Below are 22,415 nucleotides of genomic sequence, written 5' to 3' on the forward strand. Positions count from 1 at the left end.
AGGATGTATGTGCACTGCAAATAAGGGTAGGAGAAGTTATACATGTCACTTGATGGCACTGGGTGTTACTCTTGCTTCAGTCAAAATAGTTTTTCTGTTGTTTTCCACCAACATTCCCAGGAGAAAGGGAGGAAATCTTCTCCCTGTTAACATCAGAATAAAACTCCTGAATTTAGGTGAGCCAAGACTACACACAAGTGAAGCTTATTCCCCATTGGTTTACATTATTTGTTTCCACCAAGGGACAAAAACAGACAAAAAACCCAGCACACACACACCCTCCCCTGGCCAAAAAAAGGAAAAGCTTTTTTTTTTGTCAAAAATATATTCACTGAGGGAACAGAAAGTCCTCATTCTAGGCAAGTTCTGCTCAACAGCATTTTTTCAGAAGAAGTTTTATGATGTACTTTACTGTCTGTGAGATTGTCAGCTCCTATCAGGCAGTGATTTGACAGTAGTGACTTGTAAGTAGAATCTATTTTTAGTTGATACCACAGCCCCAAAGCATGTAATGGCAATGAATGAGAAGTCCTTCCCAGTATGGGTGATGCCATTTAAAATAGGGAATGTGTTTAAAGGAAGGAAGAAAAGGTATTAAGTTAATAGGAACTACTAAGATTAGGAGCTGGTTGGAGTGTGTCATATATTGACCCTGAGTATGTGCTTTAGCATTGGTTGTTCTCTGCAATTTACTGTTTATTTGTGGTATTTCACTCTTCTATCCCTTTTTCTGCTAATATCACTGAGTATCCTAAAAAAGCCACAGCTTACTACTTGGAAAAGCAAAGGAAAATTGGAAAATTTCTGTTTAGGGTATCCTGTTGAACAGAGGCCAGGTCAACTATTCTCATTTGCATCAAACCATTGGGATTTATTACGAGCTGTTTTACTGTTTGTACTCACATATACACTGCATTCATCTGGATTGCCAAAGAAAGCCAGAAGCTGTAGCTATCGTAATGCAATTGTCAGCTGAAAAAATCTGCAAGGAGGAACTCCTACTAAGGGTGCAGAATGGTCACCTCAGTAACAATCTGGTAACCATTTTTATGTTATTAAATGTCTCACTTCGTGTAAAATCAGCACATCTAGAAAAACATGTAGATGTAGTGTAGCATGAAAGGTGGTTGGCCCAAACCCACTCTTGTTATTTTGTGTCACCTTGTGTCCAAGAAAGATTTTTGTGCTGAACTCTAAATTAGTATAAAAAAGCCAAGATACACAGGGAAATCAGGGACATGAAACCTTAGAGGAGGCTTCTTTTTCTCTCTTTTTTTTTTAAGCATGTTGTAAATAACAAGTATCTGTATCAGAAAAAAAACCAAACACATTTAATGCACAAGTGTAAATGCTAACAGCGTGTATCCTCCCACATCTGTTTCCACTTTTGTTCTTGGTACAGTCTTTTGCTGATATGTTGTGTAAGACAGTTTTCACTGGGTTTATTTTCTGGCTCCCTAATTGCTCCCTTTATTTTTAGGCTTGTGCATGGCTTTTTTCAGAATAATACACTGCCTGGCTGCTCACGGGCTTAATTTGTCATCTTCCTGTTTTCTGTCCTTTGTTATCTACAGGTCAGTTTGCAAAGTTGAGTGCAATATTCTTCTCTCTCCTCTCAAGTAAGTATTATTATAATTTAGAAGAAAGTTTGGAATTAATCCCCATAATAAACATTTCAGTTGCAATATATCTTGTGGCGCCTGAATGTATGTGACAATGCTGTTCTTTCTCCTTTTAACCTGTGTTGGGGTACCTTGGAATCTCTCTGAATCACGTCTAATTTATGGATCTGTAGTCCTAATCCCAAGGATTCCTGTTAAATTGTCAAGGATTCCTGTTAACCCTTTTTATGTTTTTCCTTTGTTGACCATCAGAGTGAGAATGTGAGCTTTTCATCTCTGGGGATGATGACAAATATATTAACCAGTACAGAGAAGCCTTGTCCAGGAGATAAGGAATGAGATTACATTTCAAGAGACCTGAGTTTAATTCCATTCAATGCTTTAGTCTTCCTAGGATAACTGAAATAAATAATTTATTATGAGATCAGAACATCTACTCTAGTGTGTGAAAGAAGACTTACACAAACATTAAAGAAAGCAATCCACCAGCTGCTTAACCACAGAGGTGTCCTCAGATGTCTTGTGGAAGTTTAAAAAGCCCCAAAAAGTGGAAGGCACTCAGCTACTGGATAGAAGCTGGCAGTTCAGAAATATGGCAAGATCTGTAAATTCCCTGCTGTCCCATTGATGCCTTAGGATTTTAGTTTTTATATTTTTCATATATTTGTAATCCTGCAGTTCTTTATTGTGTAACTGTAAACTCCATATGGAGCTCCTGTCTTCCCATTTTGGTCAGACAAAACAATTCCTCTCTAGGCCTGGGAATCAATGACACCTCACTGCCTCAGGCCCCAAGAGATGTAAACAGAAGTGAGTTGGGGCTGAGCAAACTTGGGGTAAATGACTTCATTACCTGAAGCTGTAATTGGAAAATTAATACCCAATTTGCAAATGGACCACACTTATAAAAGTGTGAAAACTCATGACCTGTCATCCATTTTTTGGGTATAGCCCTGGAGGGCTTAATCTGCCTGAAATGTACCTGAAGGCACTTCAATAAATATAACAGCTTTTTATTCCCTTAGTTTTGCCTGACCTCTGTTTCTAGGTAGCCCCAACAAGGCATCACCATATTGAGGGCATGTTTCTTACATGTGCCAACCTCACAGTTGCAGCACTGAGGTTACTGCCAAGTTCAGCAATTGTGTTTTTCCTCAGGAAGACAGACAACATCTATTTTTGTGAAGTAGCCTGTAACTCTGAACATTTCCCCAGGAAATGGGAGACCATGCATTTCTTCTTGCCTCATCTGAAGCCATGGACTCTGCATTTCTGGCTCTCCAGGAGAGTGCAGGGCCCAGCTGTGAAGATGGCAGTGAGACAGTGCTGTCCATCCTGCTGAGACTCTGAACCATGGGATGATGGGGATGGAAAGGGAGGAGAAATCAGAATAGGGACCTGATTCCAGTCTGCAGACTGAGCCTCTTCCTCAAAGCCAGAGCTGAAAGCAAGCAGAGGTCAACAATCGAATGGACACTGGAGCTTGGGCAGGGTCATGTTCAGATGAGCAAAACCAGTGAACTGGCCTGTGCCAACTCTAACAGGAACTCACATTGTTAAATTTTGTGTGTCATGTTTTATCCTAGACCTCCTCACTTATATGGCAGTTTTGATGGTAAAACTTGACCCTGATTCAAGGGGTTTGTGTCTTCTGATGACAGTGAAATTTGACTGTTAAAATGTGTACCTTGTGAAAGCAGCTGCTAAAGGGTATTTCCAAGGCATCTGTCTTAGTGTCTCTTGCAGCTGAAGCAGAATAACTGGATGTGAAAAGCAAATAAACTGCAATACCCAGAGTACTATAAACACCAAATAACTGCTCATAAAAATTCTCCTAACATTGCTCCTCGGGTTACATTCATTTTCTCAGTAGTCTTGTTAAAAACATGAGCCATATAAAGTTCCCTAAACATTTACTGCCGGCAGAATAAGTTTCCTTACTCTGTTTTGGTGCATTTGTCAGTTTTAGATCAGGTCATGTGAAAGGAAAGTAGATATTTCAATAATAATTTGTATGTATAACAATGTATATAGTGGAAATTTTGTATATAAGTGAATATAATTACAATTTGCAATAATAAATAAAAAAAACCCATTTTTAATTAGAATTACAAAACTCAGACAATTCTATATAAGGTTTCCTCTTTTTTTGGGAAGTAGTGTTAACATAGTGACGTGGGAAAACATACTGCCCTGGAAGCCTGGCTTTCTTGAAAATCTGTATCCCATCTCGAATTAGCAGATATCTGAGACTGAGATACTGTCTCATCTCCTGAATGATTCGAAACCTTGTCAAAAAGAAAGATTTTGATAGTGAAATTCTTCATAGCTCCCAGGGTAGCCCTCTGGCCAGTACCAAAGAGTGTAACATTCCCAGAAACTAGAAAAGCCCAACCCTACAGAAATGGGCATCCAAAACTGGTGGACTTGGCACTTCACCTATATCCACAAGAACAAAATGCATTATGGTGCATTATGATAAATCCATCTTCACATGGTAAGTGAATCTTCTCAAGATTCACTCTGTTGTGAATATGCACGTCTGTTATATCTTGTGTATTTTATTTGGTACTTACCTTTCACAGCACTGGAAAAATAACTTCAAAATAGTTTATGCCATTCATAGTATCTAAAGTGCTTTTGCAGTTTCCATTGGGTTCTTGCTTGAAGCTTAGAAGCTGCATGGATATTTTTATTTCTAAGCCCTTATTCATTCAATAGTGATACCAATACAACTGATATGGCCCTAGGTGGCCATAGGAAGTAGAAAGTCAGCAGACTTTCTCACACCAGTATTATGTTTGTGCTTATTAAAAAAAAAAAAAAAAGGGGGGGGGGAAATTAGATCAGTTTATTGTAGCTCCTTGTGATATTGCTGCTGATGGCCAGCCACAGAGTTTTATTCATTTCCTCATTCATCTGAAGTTGATGGTATTTGATTGATGATTTTTGCAATCTATTTGCATCTTTAAAAGTGCTGTGTACAATTTTCCAGAATTGATTTGAAATAGCATCTAGTATATAACAAATTCCCAAGAGAACAAGTGATTCCAGTAATAGATAGAAAATAATTTGTGTTTTCAATTTACTTTTTATGTTAAATATGCTTGTTTTATTTTTAGTAAAGAAGCAGAGTGAATTTGAGCTTGTTCTCAGCAGGTACTAGGTAGATCTTGACATTAGGTGAAACTGATATTATTTTACCTTTATCCCCTTGATAGCATTTGGTTTTTTGCCAAGGGCAGCCAATGGGAGCAGAAATCTTGCATTTCAGAGACTGGTTGAGAAGTTGTCATTTTCAATTAGTTGCAGTTGACTCATGCAGTGGACATGTCCTCACGAGACCTACAATTTCCTAGATTTTTCTAAAGCTGTGCTTTCTTAGTGCTGGCACACATTTGAATTGGTCATGCCTAATTCATGTACGTGCATTATTAAAACAGGGGAGAAGGTGTGAAAAGCTAATAGAAATCAGACCTAAGGCATCCACTGAGAGGGAGTGCAGAGAGGAGGCTTTATTGCCGATTTTGTTCTCAGATTTTGACTGTGATTTTCCCTCTCTTGACAAAATTTAATAATTTCAGTTAAAGATTGAGTTCCATTCCCACTCTCTCAAAACCTTGTAACATGAACTGTTGTGGGATCTGAGGCTTTGGGTGTCTTGGGGAGACATTTTCCATTGCAGAAGTGACTGAATGGTTTCTATTGAAACAGGTGAATTTTTTTTCAAACACTAAGACCCCAAATCCTCTCAAGTGTTTTATATGAGTGTATTCTTTAAAAATACCTTGTATTCAATTTGACTGTTTTTCCAGGGCAGAATTCGTGTTGAGTAACATTTTCATCTTTTTCTCATCTCTTGCCATTTTTTTTGAACCTCTGTTTTCATGTTTCCCAGCAGAGATTAAGAACACATCAGACGTCAGGTGATAAAACCCAAGGGAGAGTGTGGTCAGTCTAGTCCAGTCTTTTTTGGTTTTTTCTTGAGCAAATACATAAAAGCCAGCATTATCTGGACCATTCCATTTGAAAATAACAGGAGGATAACAGCACAGTAATTTTCAAAAATGTCTGCTATATTCACTCAGCTATGTTTTGGTTTTCTTTTTGGTTTATTTTTCTCCCTAAGTCCTCCTCTTCTTAGCATGTAGGTGTAAAAAACACTGTGAAAAAACTGTGACCAAGTTATCAGGGAAGAAGGAGCTTAAATTTGTGAATTCAGTTCTAAAATTACACAAGTGATAAGGATGTTTTTTGAAAAATCACTGAATGGCAAGTAACAGAAAAGAAGCTGTGGATTAAGTAAAAGAAGAGGTCTAGAAACAGTTTTATATAATGAAAAATCGTAAGAATCTTAAATTGGAATTAATTTTGGCACTTCCAAAATGTTGCAGTGAATTTAGAGCTCTGATGTTCATTAGTACTCATTATCTCTTGTAGGAAAATATCTCTATCCCTGTAGGAAAATATGTCTGTCCTGGCTGTGAAACAGACAGAAGCCTGGGGAGAATTTAGAATAACCCTTCCCACAATCCACCAAAGGGAAGTAATTTATCCAGAAAATAGGAAGCAAACCCAAATATTTAGCATTGCTGTCAATGTGTCTTAATGCATCCCATGTTTCACAAGCCACTCTTATTTTACTCTTGTGGTTTATAATGGTACCATCACGAAATATGACACGTTCCTATATTTTTGTATATTAGGAAAAACGTTGTCACCAAAAGGGTTGCCAAGCATTGGAACAGGCTGCCCAAGGAAGTGGTTGAGTCACCATCCCTGGAGATATTTGAAAGGCATGTGGATGTGGCACTTGGGGACGTGGTTTAGTGGTGACGCTTGGCAGTGCTGGGTTAATGGCTGGTCTGAATAATCTTTTCCACCTTAAAGGATACTATTATTTACATAACCCTGAAGCTGATTCAGTAAAAGTCAGTCTCAGACAGCTGAGAACTGACCTCTTCCATGCCTTTGATTTGCATTTTTTTGTCTGAATTGTGAAGAGCAAAGTGTTCCTTTGCTAAGATTACCAAATTAGTTTGCAGACTTAAGTACAGGTGCCTGTCTGATTTTTAGAAGATATCATTTAAGATGTACCTCAGAAGTTTTTTATTAAACTCTCACTAGACTTGCACTGCAGGTTTTCTTTGCATTTATCAACAAAATGTTAATGCTTGTCTTTTGTAACCATCTGACACAAGGAGACACTAAATTAAGATCATGATACCATTTGGCATGCTTAGGTATTAAGGAATGGGGTGGAAGTGTTTGTGCTTGAATAATTAAGACAATCAAATGGTCTCAGGAAGGGGAAGCAGCAAACTAAACTACCTGACCTTTCTTCATTCATCAGATTTAATTTAACTATTTTTGCCAGAGTAATTTGCATTTCATCTCCCATCTTTTAGGCCAGCTTTATGCCTGAGTGGAGTAGGAAAGAATTTGTGTGTGGGGAGTGGTATATTATGCTGTGATTATTGTATCTCATGCAATGCAGATTGGTTTTCTCTCTAAGGTAGTTCAAAAGAAAAATGAATGAGTTCCTTTACTTAGGAAGGGTCAAGTGTGTAAACAGTGCCCTTACAAGAAATGTTCCAGAAGCAGAAGTTTGCACTATTGCCTGTCTGTAGATGCTGACATTGTTCTGAGAAGAAGCAGCAGTAACCTATCAAGCATTTTCCATGACCATCTAAAACTTGATGCCTGTTCTGTAGGAATTTAACATACTCTGTAGGAATTTAACATACTCACTGATGCTTCAGTATACAGAGGAGCACAGGCAAAAACTGTGCACCAGTGGACTAGGCTGTTCATGAGCTGTAGCACCCAGAATCATACTTTTAAAGTAACTAGAGGTTTTCTTAGACACAGTAAAACATACAAGATATTTACATGTGAGGGGAGGCTCATGATGGTGAGTGGCTGTAAATCAAGTGGCTGAACACTGCACTAGGTGGATGAACCATGGTTTCACTTTCAATAGTCTATTTATAGAGTGAGCTGGAAGGGGAAAGTGGAAGGGAAAATGGGAACGCTGCAAGTCTGTGTCAGTGCAGACTGAGTTTCCCCTAGGTCCCACAGCAGAGCAGGCAGCAACAGAGCAGGAAACTTCCCTTGTCTTCTTGCCCATGACAAAGGAATTTTCCAAGTTCCCACATGGCCTGTAAGTTTCTATTTACAGCTCAGATACCTATAGCTCACCTAGGTAGAATGGCTTTTTTCCTTTTTTAACTCCTTGAGGGATAACCACAGGAGTTGGCCAGCTTCCTTTTTCTCTCAATGAAGCAGCAGTCAGAGGCTTTACTTGCTCTGCCTGCATGAATGCAGCATGTTAAACTAGCACTCTTTAAAAAAAAATCTTCCATAAATTCTTTAAAAACCTTCCATAAATGTTTCTCAACAGGGAAGCTGCAGTCAGACAGACAATGAAAGCTACGTGAGAACTGATGATGAGGAGAGCTGCTTTCGGACAGATGATGAAGAAAACTCAGCTGCGAACTTCACAGAAGAGTGGAACCAAGAGGTGCAGCGTCTCTTGACGAAAAAATCACATAACTAATTCTGAGGACTGTAGCACAGTACTTTTGTTCTAAGAGTTGTAGTTTGTAGATGTGTGTTTTTTGACAACAAGACTTTTGTTTAAAGCTAACTTATATTAGCTACATCTTCTGTAACATGGCTCATTACTGGCGAAGCAAACAGACTGACGCACGTGCTGCTGTCACACACGGCGGCGCTGTTAATAACTCACGTGAACCCTTTGCACATGATATTGAACCTGTTCAGTTTACAAAGACAATACTGTTTATAGTTAGAAATTTGATTTCTGAATACTTTAAGATTTTAGTAGATTGGTTTACTATACACTGTACATTTTTTTTTTCCACGGGAGAAATAAAAAGCGACAATTATGCATTTAACACTGAACGATGATACTCCTGAGTGTATATATCTAGTAGCCCGAAAAACAAAGTACCAGACTATATTTGCAATTTGTTTGCAAGTCTTTAAATTAAGGCTTATGCAAAATGTACTAAAATAATAATAATATAATTAATAATAATAATAAACTTCTCTAATTTAGGGCTAATGTGTAACTTAGGAATGTTTCTTTCAAAATAGTCTAACAAATCAGCCATAGAAGTTAGTGTAAATATTTTTTTTCCAAATAGATATCATATACAAAAGGTGACATTCAAATGATATAGAATCTAGTTTTTAAATCAGCACAGATCTTCTTAAAACTGTGAACTATGTTTTGAAATACTCGTTGCTAAAGCTGTTTATAAACCACAGGTGCCATAAGATCCCTGAACTGACTGATGTTACGTATAATCCTCCATGGTATTGTTTCATTGATGTTTTAGCTTTAGTAAGCATGTGTTCAACAAACCAGCTCTTTCCATCTCTCTGCCCCTCCTCTTCCTCCCCGCCCCCTACCATTATGTTATTTTCGAGGCCTTCAGCTTTAAATGTACAGGCTTAAAGTGCGCTTGCAACTGTTTCCTTTTGATTTCCGAATGTGTACTGCCTTAGCCAGCCACCAGATGTTCTGCATGCCCTCTTGGAAATGTGTGGTGAGACTCTTTCAGAGCTGGATGGAGAAATAGCGCTCAGTGAAAAGCACAAGAAGAGCAGTGGGTTCTTGCGAAAGGACAGGCATACAGTTACAGAATGTTTCGTCCAGTTTAGTATTTTTCCAGTATCAAGGCATTTCAGGAGAAAGGGGACTGACGTGGCCATTAGGCAGGGTTAGGCAGTGAGGCTGCTGGCTAAAAAGTGTTTGCTCTGCTGTGACCACAAACCTACAGATACTCCTGAGCGGGCATTGACACAAACTAGCATCAACTGCTCCCCAGAGCACCCTGCTCCAAAACAAAGGTGGCACCTCCGTGGCACATGGCACTGCCATGCAGAGCAACCAGAGCCAGGCCAGGGACAGCTGGAGCAGCAGCAGGGCAGGGACACCAGGAGGTGTTCCATGCTGGCCACCTGAGCTGTGCAGTGTTAGCTCAGGGCCGCCTCTGTGCCAAGGTAACTTTACTGCCCTAATGCAAGACTGGGCTTCCAGTGCCTGGCTGACCTGAAGTGACACTGTCTAACAGCCCTGAACACAGTGGTGTTTCATACAGATATTTCACACCAGCACAGTTTGCCTACAGCAAGTGATGAGATACCCATCTAAAGCAGGTTACCGTGGCTTGTCTGTCCTTGCTTTCATGGTGACGTGGATGTGTGCTGCCGTGTTTACATGAGATTGCTATGTAGCTCGACCCAGTAAGTCCACTTGTTTGCATGCATTCTCCAGGCTCGTGGCTGTTTCCCTGGGCACTATGTGTTAGGGAATGAGTATCTGTATGGAAGAGCTGCTGCCATTTCACTTTCATATCATTTTATTGTGTATGCAGATCTCTTGTCTGTATATCCTTGCATACCTGGGCTTGCTCTCAGACATCCAAATGCATACTAAGGGATCCAGATATCTTCATGTAAGCTTTTCATTTTTGCAGTCACTGGTCTTTGCTCCTGGGTATGTGCCATCCTGGCAAGGCAGGCACCATATCCTCCACTGTCCCCTCCTCCAGCCTCCTCTCAGGAATGAGTTAGCCTCCACTAGTGCCTAGCACTCCATGTTTTAAGCTACTCCAGTGAACCTGTAGACATTGCTGTCAGCTCAGGACTCCAGGCAAGCATTTCCTGAACAGGGAGAAAACAAGCTAGAACACAGCTATGTGCAATGGCTGATTAATTCAACCCATGTCATGTTTAACTGTGCCCAAAGTAATAGATCCCTCTCATCACCTCAATGTCCGCGTGCTCATTGTTACTACACTTAAAATAGATGCACTAGCCTAAATCCAGTGCAAGAACTTCTGAACCAGGAGGAAGAACTGAAGTTGACTAATCAAGCACCTTTCTTTTAGGCTGGTGTCAACAGGGTGATCCCTTAGGAGTTCTGGGTCCCTTATGCCCTGGAGCTCTGAGATGAAGCACCTCTTACTTAGCTCTGCAAATGTCTATTTTAAGCATTTTCCCAACTGTTAAGCTGGCTGCATTTTCACCCAGCTGGTCTTTGTCTGTTTGTTGACTATTATTTTGGTTGTGGTTTGCGGTCATTAAAACAAACAGAGTTACAGAAGAGGTCCCTGGTACGGCCCTTTTCTTAATTACCCATGGCCCGCCACAACCATCAAAGCTCCGGGTGGTTTTGCTGTCACTGGAGGAAAACCAGTGGTTTGGAATCAGGAGACAGGGATGTGAAGATATATAGGGTCCTTGAATGTCCAAAGCGAAGGTGGAGAATGGGTTGTCTGTAAGTAGTAATGTTAACTAAACTGCATAAAAAGGTGTGTGGCCTTTGTTGTGATATAATATGTATTTTCTTATATGCATGAGCCAAATTGTTGCATCATAATTTATCATAAGTGTGTCCGCCTTTACTTTCAGTCGTCACCTTCTCCCATTCTTATTGGTTCTTGGCAATTACTGTAGATAGACCTTGTAAATATTGCAACCTCGGGTTGCTGTGATCACACTGGTTCAATTCAGCAGGTGGAGCTGTGAACAACAAGCACTCCACAGTGTCCTGAAGAATAAAGGGCATTTTTACCTTTGAACCAAAAAACAACAAAAAAAAGTACGAAGAGTTACATCTTGAGGCTACTAACTGCAACGCATTTTTAAAACACTGTACTTGACACCACTTGAGACAGATGCAGAGACACTAAAAATGTCACGATATTCATTGGTATTGTAACAGAACTGCTATTGTATGGGGTTTTTGTATTGCTGTTCAGTATTGTTTTGTGTGTGTGTGTTGGAACCTACTGGGGACATGTTATATTTTGAAGTGATTAAACTATTTAATTGTGTGTCTATATTTTGGAATGGAATTATTTCTTCATTAAAAAGATTTTTAAAAGGAATTTATGGAGCATCGTATTTGTGGCTTATTTTCGTTTTCAATGTGCTGTTTCACGGAGCCCAAACAGCATTTTTTCCAGTAGAGAAGGAAAGTGTGTCCCTGTGGTGCAGCAATTAGTCTTTGTCTCCTCCACCATGTCATGACAGAACCCCCTCCACCACCTTCCACAGCACTTTGAACTTGGTACTGTGCAGCACCTGCTTTCTGTGGCCCAAGCAGTTTCTTCTTTCTTCCTTTCTTAATTCTATGTATCTTTAGCAGTCCACAACCTGAAAATGAAGTTCCCCATCTGTAAAACACCTGCCCCTGATTCCCCTTAACAGCAATGAAAATGACCATAAGCAGATGACATCAGGGCCTGACAAGGTGCCTGGTACAAACTTAGAAGGTGGTACATGGTTCTCAGGAACCGGAACCTAAACTATCTGCAATAGTGTAATTTTTTTCTTAACCACTGTGTTTCTCTGGCCTTAGAAGGAAAAAGACATTGGAACAGGCACGTTTAAATGGCTTTACCATTCACAGTCACACGTTCTTCTGTTGCAGATGAGCACAAAGTCTGTTTTTCCAATTACTCTTTTAAGATGTCTTTCCTTGTAGTTGTTGGTAATTGCAACTGGTTGCTGACCTGAAAGAGCGTGGAGTTGCAAAGCAAGAGCTCACACTTAAAGCAGCAAGTTTGTGTTCTGATGCAGTGCTTGGGGCTGCCTCATCGGGACGTGGCAACATCTGGAGCGGCCAGTGGTGCAGCTGGGTGTGGTGGCAGCCCCTCCCATCTGCACTGCAGCTGCTGTCCCAGAGTGTGTCACTGACATCCCAAATCTCCCCAGCTGTGCACTCACAATTGTTAGCTGCCCCGTGAGCTACAGCAGGGAGGGGTCTGTTAGATGGAAAGCAGCAAACCAAAAATGCTCTCTCTGTACTTAGCAGATACCCCGGTGTGTTGGGAAGCAGATAAAGCCCAGTCTGCTGCCTCCCTCAGCCCTGGCTGCTGTGGTAACCTATAAATCACCAGGGTTTATTTGCCCTAATTCTCCTGTCTACACGTTGACATTCTTCCATAAAGATGACCATTTCACACTGTAAATTGTTTGCCAGATCTGCTGGACTTCGCCTCCACAATCCCAGTCCAAATTCATATCCACAAGACTGTAATGTATGATGACATATAAACTCATGAGGATAACCCTGTTTTATCCATGCATAATCCCAAATTGCTGTGTTGCTTCCTAACCCACAATCAAGTCTATGGCCCCTGGGGAACAAAGGAGCCACTGAAAACTAATTTATAGGCAAGGGCTGTTTTTCTCTTTGCCTCTTGGTTACTCTAACTGCTTTTTGCAAGGAAAATAGACTCATACAGGAGGAAATAAATTAGTTTCATTTGCAAAAGGAAATAAAATAGTAAATAAAAAGTAAAATAAAAAATAAAATAAAATAAAATAAAATAAAATAAAATAAAATAAAATAAAATAAAATGAAATGAAGTAAAATAAAATAAAATAAAATAAAATAAAATAAAATAAAATAAAATAAAATAAAATGTGGTCTTTAGATCTGAGTAGTTGGCTCCTTAGCTGCATCAGCACTGAACTAGGGGGCTAAAAGCATCTGGAATTTTCTGGAAGCACCTGAGAGTTTCATTCAGTAGCACACAATTCTATGGGTGCTTTTCCAAAATTTGCTCAGGCCTATTGCTCAGCAGTTGTATATTCTACTGCAGGCAACCCTTAGGTCTGGGTGAAACTTTTAAGCCACTATTGCAGGAATATGAAGCTGAGTTTATGAGAAAAATGAAATGTGTTGGGTAGGAAGAGAAATCTCTATTGTTCCACAAAGAAAAAATGTATTGAAGAATTTCATATGCCTCAGGATCATCCTGTCTAATACCCCGGATAATCTGCAGATTAAGGATTCCCATTTGCTTTCTCCCAAATTATGCCACCAGTTGAGTTGCCTGTGGACTAGGACAGCTCTCCCAAGCTGCCAGCACTGCACCATCAAGCCTTTGGCTGCAAAAGGCAGAGCAACAGAATTAGGCTACACTTCTCCCTTGCCTCCCATTGCCCAGGAAACAGGTCCCAAACTGAAGTTTTCTCAGGACTCAAAACTCTGGAGCTTTCTAAAAAAGCTGCTTTAGGTTAGCAACCTCCTAGGACAAGGCTGAGGGATGAGGGGAATTGTGCCATCCCATCATACAAAGATGGTTAATGCATAACATAAGTTGGTTAATGCAGCTTGGAGATAATAAAGACCAAAGAGATGGATGATGTGAAAGAGTAGTTGGTTTTTTGTGTCTTGGTAGGCAATGAAGGAGGTCATGGTGCATTTTGTCATTGGTATGTGATGCTGCAGAATGTAGTTTGCTATTTAATGCAAGATCATTTACTACTAGCAAATTAATTACCTGATGGCTTGCATTTTTCACACAGCACTCAGCAGTGGCCAGGTGGCAGATGTGTCAGGCCTGCTGTGCTAATTGTCAGCCCCAAAGGCTGCCCAGCTAACACTTCTCCCCTGCTTGCTGCAGCCCAGCATTGCTGCTAGAGCCCAGCATTGCCTGCAGCCAGCAAGCTCATTCAGAGAAGAGGCACCCTCCAAGCTCGTGTTTTGGCTCATTTTCTTGTTACTGCTCAGTTCAGTTTTGGTCCCTTTTGGTACATTCCTGTCCAAAAAAAAAGAATCGGACTGGTTTCCAGTGTGGAGATGTGTCTGTGCACACCTGCATTTCTCAGCTTTTGGTCTTTCAGCCCCCAGATCCATTGCAAGTCTCCCCTAACCCCAGGCAGGGGTTGAGAGCATCCATCCCTGCTCCTCCTGCCTCCACCTCATGCACCTCAGTGTGATTTCAGGACAGGCTGCTCCTCACCTGCACCAAACTTCTCCTTATACCTTTGGTGGTGCTATTCAGCACCTCCTCGTGGAGCAGGGGCTGCTGCTCACCTGGGAAAGAAATTTCTCACCTCTGCCTTCCTCTCCCACTTCTCATGGGAGCTGCTATGGGGCCCAGACCAAGTTTTTTCCCAGAGGGATCCCTTGTTCAGGTCAGAAAGTTCCTTTTGGACACCCAAAATCCTTTCCTGGTTTCACCAAACAACCAAATGTGTTTGTACTCCAGTGATCCACAGAATAACCTCCCCTCCTGCACCCCTCAGTGGTGCCTAGTCCAATTACACTCCTTTCTGTTTCTTTTTTGCTTATTTTTGAATTGCTTTTTTGCTTGTTTTGAATTGCTTATTTTGCTTTATTCCTTATTCAGGCTTCTGGCAGTAGCCTTAAATCCCCCATTTTGCTCCTACACTGCTGCTATGAGTAGGAATCAGGTGCTTAACAGGTCTCTGCACTTCTTTAACATCTGCCTTCATGTGAAAGAGCAAGAGATTACATGCTCTGTAAGAAGCACTTTCATCATCATATTCATTATGTAGGAGCAATTAAACTTAGAAATCCCCCCAAGAGACCTCAGCTCTGACAAACGACCCTATTGTCCTCTCCACAAGGCAGGGAAGTTGTATTTTAGTCCTTTCAGTGGCACTGTGTGCTGTCTGGAGTGTTTTCCATTTGCTACCTACAGTAGCTGCACCCAGGCTCTCAGCTCATTTGCCCGGAGACCCTCACAGCCCACAGCCCCCAGCAGATGGGGGGGCTCAAATAATCCTGTTTGTTTCAGCTGAAAGGCTGAAGTTGGTGCAGATGGTAATTAGTACTTGAGGGAGTGCTGTTTCCAGGGAATCCTCTCGTCACTCGCTCTGAGTCACACGCTTTGTGGAGGACACTTCACCAGAAACACTTTTGCTGCTACTTTTGGATCTAAGCTCCCACAAATTAATTTTTTGCCTTCACGTGTAAATGGAAGAAGGAGGAATGCAGAACACTTTTGTAAGGTCACAATCATGAGAAATCTATGCAGACCCATTCACAAATTAAAAACTGGGTTTGTAGAGGTTATACAAAGTCTGCTCAGCTCCAGTATTGATTGTTTGTCTGGCAAAGTGATAATCAACAGAAAAATTAACTGGGTTGGACTGCAAGTTGGGATTGCCAAGGCTGATGGTGCCCGGAGGCAGAAAAATTTAAACTGTTTTATGTTTAGCTGGGGATGCCTCACTTAACCCAACGGGAGCAAACCCTGACGACTAAAACCCAATGAAAACCATTGGCTGCTCAGTGGCCAGCTACTGCTTTCCTTGGGAAGCTATTCATTATTCCCCCTACATTTTGCACTGCTGGGAGTGACACATCTCATCTGCCCAGGCAGCACTGGCGAGTGGCAGGTGGTTTTCCTGCCACAAGGACACAGCGGGCTCGGTCCTGCCTGGCTGGGCCATTTGGTACAGCTGAGGTACAGCAGGCAGAAATGTGCCCTAATACCTCTCTTGAGCTGGTAGCAGGACTGCATCTGGTCAGCCCTTTACTAAAATGTGATGAATGCCCGTGGAGTGTTTTCCCTGGCAGCTGAAACCTTTTCCAAGATGGAAATAATTTTCATGTCTTTAGCCACCCAACAGATGAGACAGAAAAACTGGTGGCCTTGTCCAGAAAGCATGAGCCAGCCTAATTCTGGGGTGAGGTTCACCAAGTTCAACTTGGTGAGGAACACCAAGTTCAGTGCCAATTCAGAAAGCAAGAACCTTTATGTCAGATCCTTCCCCTTTTATTTGCCATAGACTCTCTGTACTAATATCTATAATATTTATTGTCTTACCTCTGAATATAGAACTTGGCCAACACATTCAAAAAAAACTGGGAAAGGCAAGCCTTGAGTTGTGTCGAGTATCTGCGTCATGGCCTGTTGCCTAGGTAGCTACATCTAGAATTCAGGGACTTGTTTCTAGGAATGATGAGCTAGGGAGATAAACAAGCTCTTTTAAGGATGCAGAAGAGAAGGGGACTCGAGTTTGGTTTGCTGTACTTACTTTGCTGTGCTCATTTAGACATTCATGGTCTGATGCTGACCTGGAAACAGAGCTGCCCTGTGGAAGTGTTTGCCTTGCTCCCCCAGCAGCTCTGTGTGCCCAGCCCTGTGCAGTCCCTGCCAGGGACACACACATGCACTCACACCCCAGAGAGATTGCTCTTGCTCTGTGGAGAAAAGAGCAACATTCCAGATTGCCGAGGGTGAGTCAGATGTTGTGAGAGGTTATGCAGTTTGCATGGATGGGGCTGCTCTCCTTTTCAGTGTACAAGAGGGTGAGCAGCCCCCAGCAGGGAAAGGTGAGAGCTGCACTGCCTGTATGCTCATGCCAGCACGGCTGGCCATTCCCTGCCAGACACGCCGCCCATCCATATCCCAGGAGCTGCCTCTTCTTGCCTCAGAACTCAGGCACCAGTTCTGCTTTTGTGAGATCCCACAGGTGTGAGGGTTCTGATTTTACTGCACTTTAACCACCCAACCTTCTGGCCTTGGTTTTGTGCCTTCAGGGCGCGCAGATGCTGGGGTGCAAGTCAGGGTGCCACCTTGCCAAACACAGGCAGGTGTCTGTCCTCCTCCAGAGATGAGATGCTCCAGGAAAAACACATGAAGGAAGTATCAAAAGCTGAGGTGATGGGATGCTCACCTGCTAACATGAAGTATCAGCAGGCATAATTGGCTGGCCTCAGGCCAATTCACCTCTAAGATGCCAACACACAGTGGCTCTTTGGGGTGTTGGCAAGGTGTTCTTGCCCATCAAACCTTGTCTGATTGAAGCAGCACCAGTGCAGCTCCCCTGATCCAGACAGGACTTTCCTCAAAGGGCACAGGAGTAATGAAAATGTTTATTCTTCATGGCCCATGAATGCATTTCATCACCATTTAGCATTACCACAGATGTAACTGCAAGAAAACCTATTTTCAATATAGTGTGTGAGCTATTCAAGCTTGCTCCAGAATTTCTGAACTTCTGACAAGTTCAGCCCAACCCAGCAGTTCCCCTCATCTAATTTCCCACTGAGACATGTGGACGTGTCTTTAGCTGCATAAACCTAATTATACTCCCACAGCCCCAAAACTGACAACTAAATTACTGCTACAGAATACTTGCAGAACAAAGCTTAACCAGAAGCGTCACAGCGTGATTTGTTGGACCAGCAGTCTGAAAAGAAAGACTGTTATGCAAATCTAATTTGGAAATCATTAGCAAGAGCGATGCCATAGAACAGATTCCTTTTATTTTTTAAAGGGATTCCACCTTATTGTAACCACATTCAATTTCTGGATACATTAGCATAAATAAATTGCAGGAATATGAAGTATTTTGTGTATGGTAGATGGGCTTTTGAAGCTGAAGTCTCACTCATATATTGCAGTCCTAAAAGCAGTCTTAAATATTTTTAAAATCCAGCCTCTATGGTAAGCATGATTTCTTTTCCTTGCAAAGCTGCAAAATTGCTGTTCAGGAAGCACTTGTTTTCAGCAGAAAGTTGGAAGTGTTCATAAATTAACTCACACTGAAAATTAAAGGGACCCACTCAGGCTGGTCCCAGTCCATACTTTGCTCCATCCAGTGCTTTTCCTCCTGTATTTTCTGCCTGACATAAACCTACAATCCATGAAGATCTGCTGCTACACAGGGAAATACAACATAATCCCTGAAGAAATAATCTCTGCATGATTGAGACTTCATATGTATGTCTGTCTTTCATGGTTACAAGAACCAATATACACTCCAACTACAGAAAGATGAGAGTCTTGGAAACCAAGGCAAGGACCCATAGGAAGATAAAGTCTTCTTTACATGTTTTACCTATCAATAGGGGTAAAGGTTTCCAACCTAGTTGCAAGTAACACTCTTTACACTCTACTGACATTATTTATACTTGTTTACATGTGACATTGTGAGGCTTGGAAAAATAAATTAATACGAGCCCAGTCCTTATAGAAGAATATTGGTCCAATCCATTACCCAGTGATGTAAAAGACAAAGATGTTTTTTTTGGAAGCATGGAATCAAGGCCAATATGCTGGTCTGTTGGGTTCTAGAATATGGAGAATTTTTCATCTTTTCCTTCCATTTCTAAAGAATCCAGGAAGTAGCATCCAACAGATAGGAAACAGGAAAATGAGTAGTTGATCCTTACAAACTGCAAACATGTAGACATGAAAACCAGAGACAGTAAATGCAAAACTCATTCATATATAAACTCATATATAAATAATTATAGAGCATGCAGGAAGACAGGAACATGTATGTTTGGGGTTCTTTTGCAGTAATTATCAGCACTTCTGTCTTCTAAAACACGTCCACTGCATTTCCACTAACAGCTGTATCCTGGATTTTCTTGAAGAAAAACAGAAATGAAGAAGCAAAGTTGTAAAACTAGAAGAATATTTTTAAAATGCAGTGAAGTAAAATCAAAAGTCTGGGGTTTATTTATTGCAGATAAGGACTTTCCCATAGAAAATCATTGTAGGAATGGAAGAGTTGTGCCACATTTCTCACGACAAACAAAAAAAAAAAAACAAGCACAGATTTTTGGCATGACATCACGCTTCAGATTTTCAACAGCCCTTTTCACTGTGTGTAAAGACAATAATCCTGGTGCAATGTGAGCCAAGCCACTGGCATGCAGCAGGATTTTCTGCCAGCCTTTCCTTCCACGCTGCAGCTCCAGCTACTGTACAGCTTGGTGAGAAATCTTGGTCCTGTGATTTGTTCTGCATCCCTCCAGGTCTTCAGCAGAAACTGGGGGACTAGTGGGCAGTGGGGAGTGAAACAGGAAAGAATAAAATCACTTTGGAATTATTCTAAACTCTTCCCTGAATTTTTTATATGCAAATAGTTAATTAGGAAATCAGGGATATTTAATGCAATGTCCTTAAACATAAAGTCATACCTAAAACCCCAATGTTGGCTAATATTTTCAATTTATGACCAAAAAGCATAATTTTTGCAGCCCTTGCTGCATTTCCTCTCCTCCTTCATTCTCTTAACCTAAAAAGTTTTTTTTTCTTTTCCAAGGCCTGTCTCTGCTCTGTTATGTCCTCCTCCAGGCCCTGGTCAATCCACGTGACTGGCATTTTTTCCCAGGGGACACAGCTGGGTCAGAGCCACCTCCTCATGCCCTAGGGACAGCAATCCTGGTCTTTCCAGCAGCCAGGAGGCCTGATGTGCTGGTCTCCATGTGCTCTCTTTGGTTTGAGAATAAACATCTGCCTGGAGAGCCCCACCATGGACTCTCCAGGAGGATGCTCTGCACCCTGGCTCTAGGAAACCTGGTCCTGAGTCACAGCTTCCCTACCCTGTAGCAGAGTCTGCTGCCTTCTCCAACACACAGCTTAACTTAAGGCTGAAGTTCAGTGAGACTCACATGTCATAGACTGTGACCTCCAAAAGAGAGGAGAAGAACTGTTTTCCCCAATTCCCTTTTGCTCTTACTGTGGTTCAGTAAAGGCCTTTACTTCCATGGCTTTCAGTATTTCCTTCCTGAAGAGTGTCTTTGTTTTCTGCATGGGACATTTACCTCTTGTGTAACCTCAAAAATTCAGGTGTCTGGAAACTTGGAGAAATTACAGCTTCAGAGAGGGCTCAAGACTAAACAATGAAGTAGGAGAGGAGCTTCCAGGCAGCCTGTAAAATCCTGGGGCAGAGATTGTGAACTTGTCCAAGCTCTGTTCATTTGTTTTTTTTTTTTCAAATACCTGCTTTAATGCAGTGATAAATTAACATTTTATGGTGCCTTTGGGTACGGTTGTAGCCCACAAACCTGTGGCCTACCTGTTCTTACCTGTGTCAGCCAAGGTTCCCAGCTAGCCAGCACCTGCAAAAGCAGAGGAGGACAGATCCAGCTTCACACTGTGCTGAGGTCAGAGGAGGAAAACTGGGAGAGATGTTTTTGCTTTTTCAAGTAAGTTGAGCTTTTAAAACACACCGGAAGGAACGATTACAAAGATCCACAGCACCTCTTTAAAACCTTTGCTATGAATGGTCACCATTAACATCTGTTTGAATGACACACATACTAACTCCATTTGTTCAATTTTGCACACATGTTTTAGTATGAAAAAATAATAGAGGGTGGTTATTGTTGTTGTTAGTGTTGGCTTTGTTATTGTTATTATTATTGTTGTTGTTGTTGCAGTTGTTATTCCAATTCTTTTTACTAATAACAATCATAATGTTGTTGCTATTATATTTTATTTTATAGATTTGAAATTTATCCAGATGAAAACCAGTTGTAAGAGAAAATTTCTTTTTTGGAGAGATACTGGCAGCACATACACATTCACATACAGTGAAGGAGGTAGCATTAACTCATTCGAAACTGAGAGATTTACAATTACTCCATATACTAAATATTTTCATAAACTTCATTTGAATGCCTGCAATCAGTCCAAAACTTCACAGATGTTGGACTTGGGTAGGGTGCATGTGCACCCATGGCTGGGGAGATGACAGGGGGACACTGGTGTTCCTTCTGCATTTCAGATTTATTTCAGCTTTAAAGGGAAACCTCTAATTAACAAAACTGAGTTGCTGTCAAATATGTTCTTTTCTGTTGGTTTCTATTTATGATTCCCACCGGAGAGGAATTAGGCTGAAACACAAATTGCAAAATACAAGAATCAGAATACAGTATTATATAATACACCCACCAGCTCTGCCCTGTGGAGCTCCTGTGAGAAGGCAGAGCAGGTGTGTCCTCTCTGTCCTGTGAGAAGGCAGAGCAGGTGTCTCCTCCCTCTCTCTGCACCTCCACCCATCCCTCCCCTGCCTTCAGCTGCTTGGAGGGCAGGGTGTGGGAGCTGTGCCCGTGCTGGGCGCCAGACCCACAGCAATGTTGTTGTGAAGGTTTTCCAGTTCTGTGGGACTGTCCAAGCCAAGCCAATGCCTAACTGTTGTTCTGTGGATGCATTTCTGCTGGAGAGGGCGATTTTGGGAGTCTGGGGCTGTTGACAGGTGTGAGGTAACACCCTGACAGCTTTATTCCCATCTGTTAATAGCTGTTCCAGCCCTGGTGAAGCTGGTGCAGGACACCTGCTAAACCTGCTTATTTTGTTTGTGCATCCACCAAGCCTCTCAGAGTTAGTTTATCCACTGTTTTGGAATAACATACCAGTTGGTGAGTAAGCCACTAGGACTGTAAGTTATGCATAAGTGAATGGTTTCACCTCTGCCAGAGCTCCTCTGCAGAGGAGGTAATGTGCTGCTGTCACACTCTGCAAAGCTCAGCCCAAGATCACAGAGAGCAGCTCCCTGGCCAGCTATGCCATCCTCTTACTTACTCAGCAAAATTGCTTTTATATGTCTGCCCTGGTCACATTTCTCCTTGCTTAGCTCATAAAGAAACCCAAATAATTCTCCCTTGAATCCAAATTCACAGGTCCTAGAAACTGGTTCAGTCAGCAGTATCTGTGCTCTTCTCTGCTGGGAACATGCCTGAATTATCCACTGCTTCCTGGCTCTGCCTGTACACTCAGAAACCAGAATAACCCCAAAAGCTAAACCCTCAGCAGTGTAATCCCACTGCACTTTTCACTTAATCCTTTACCACAGACATTCCTCACCCTTTGCCCCCTGCAATGCCTTTGCATGGTGCTTGTTAGAAGGAATTGCTGTAAAACACACTGAATTAAGGACTGTGATCCCCACACCTCCAGAAGACAATAAAAAGGCTTATTAACAACAAACTTGATTGATGGGATGAGAAGGCATTTTTAAGGAAATTTCTCATTCATTAGTTGGTTAAGAGTTCTAGGAACCACAGATCACACTGTGCTCACTGGGGCTTAGCCAAAGAATGAGACGAAGATGGTGACATCTCTACCACAAAAAATTGATTTCAGCAGTACTTAGATCATACTTTAGAACAGCTGTGGAAAGGATTAAAATTTTCTAGTAATAGATGCAAATGCATGGGGTATTCAGGGACACCAAAATTAATAAGTG

General features: G+C 41.5%; 1 protein-coding gene across 19 annotated transcripts in view; it reads left to right on the forward strand.

Annotated features, from left to right (window-relative positions):
* DTNA (dystrobrevin alpha) overlaps positions 1 to 11,548 on the forward strand; it is a 224,053-nt gene extending 212,505 nt beyond the window's left edge. For 17 of the 19 annotated variants that reach the window (XM_063168301.1, XM_063168293.1, XM_063168283.1 and 14 more), the window contains one exon: positions 8,026 to 11,548. In XM_063168301.1, coding sequence (XP_063024371.1) covers positions 8,026 to 8,181 — 156 coding nt within the window. In that variant the 3' untranslated portion in view covers positions 8,182 to 11,548. Of the gene's footprint in view, positions 1 to 1,574; positions 1,620 to 8,025 lie in introns of all 19 variants that reach the window. The other 2 variants (XM_063168339.1, XM_063168341.1) reach the window with 1 other exon arrangement.
* Positions 11,549 to 22,415: the final 10,867 nt, after the last annotated feature.

This window comes from Melospiza melodia, chromosome 1 (assembly GCF_035770615.1).
Source record: "Melospiza melodia melodia isolate bMelMel2 chromosome 1, bMelMel2.pri, whole genome shotgun sequence".
Lineage (NCBI taxonomy): Eukaryota > Metazoa > Chordata > Aves > Passeriformes > Passerellidae > Melospiza > Melospiza melodia.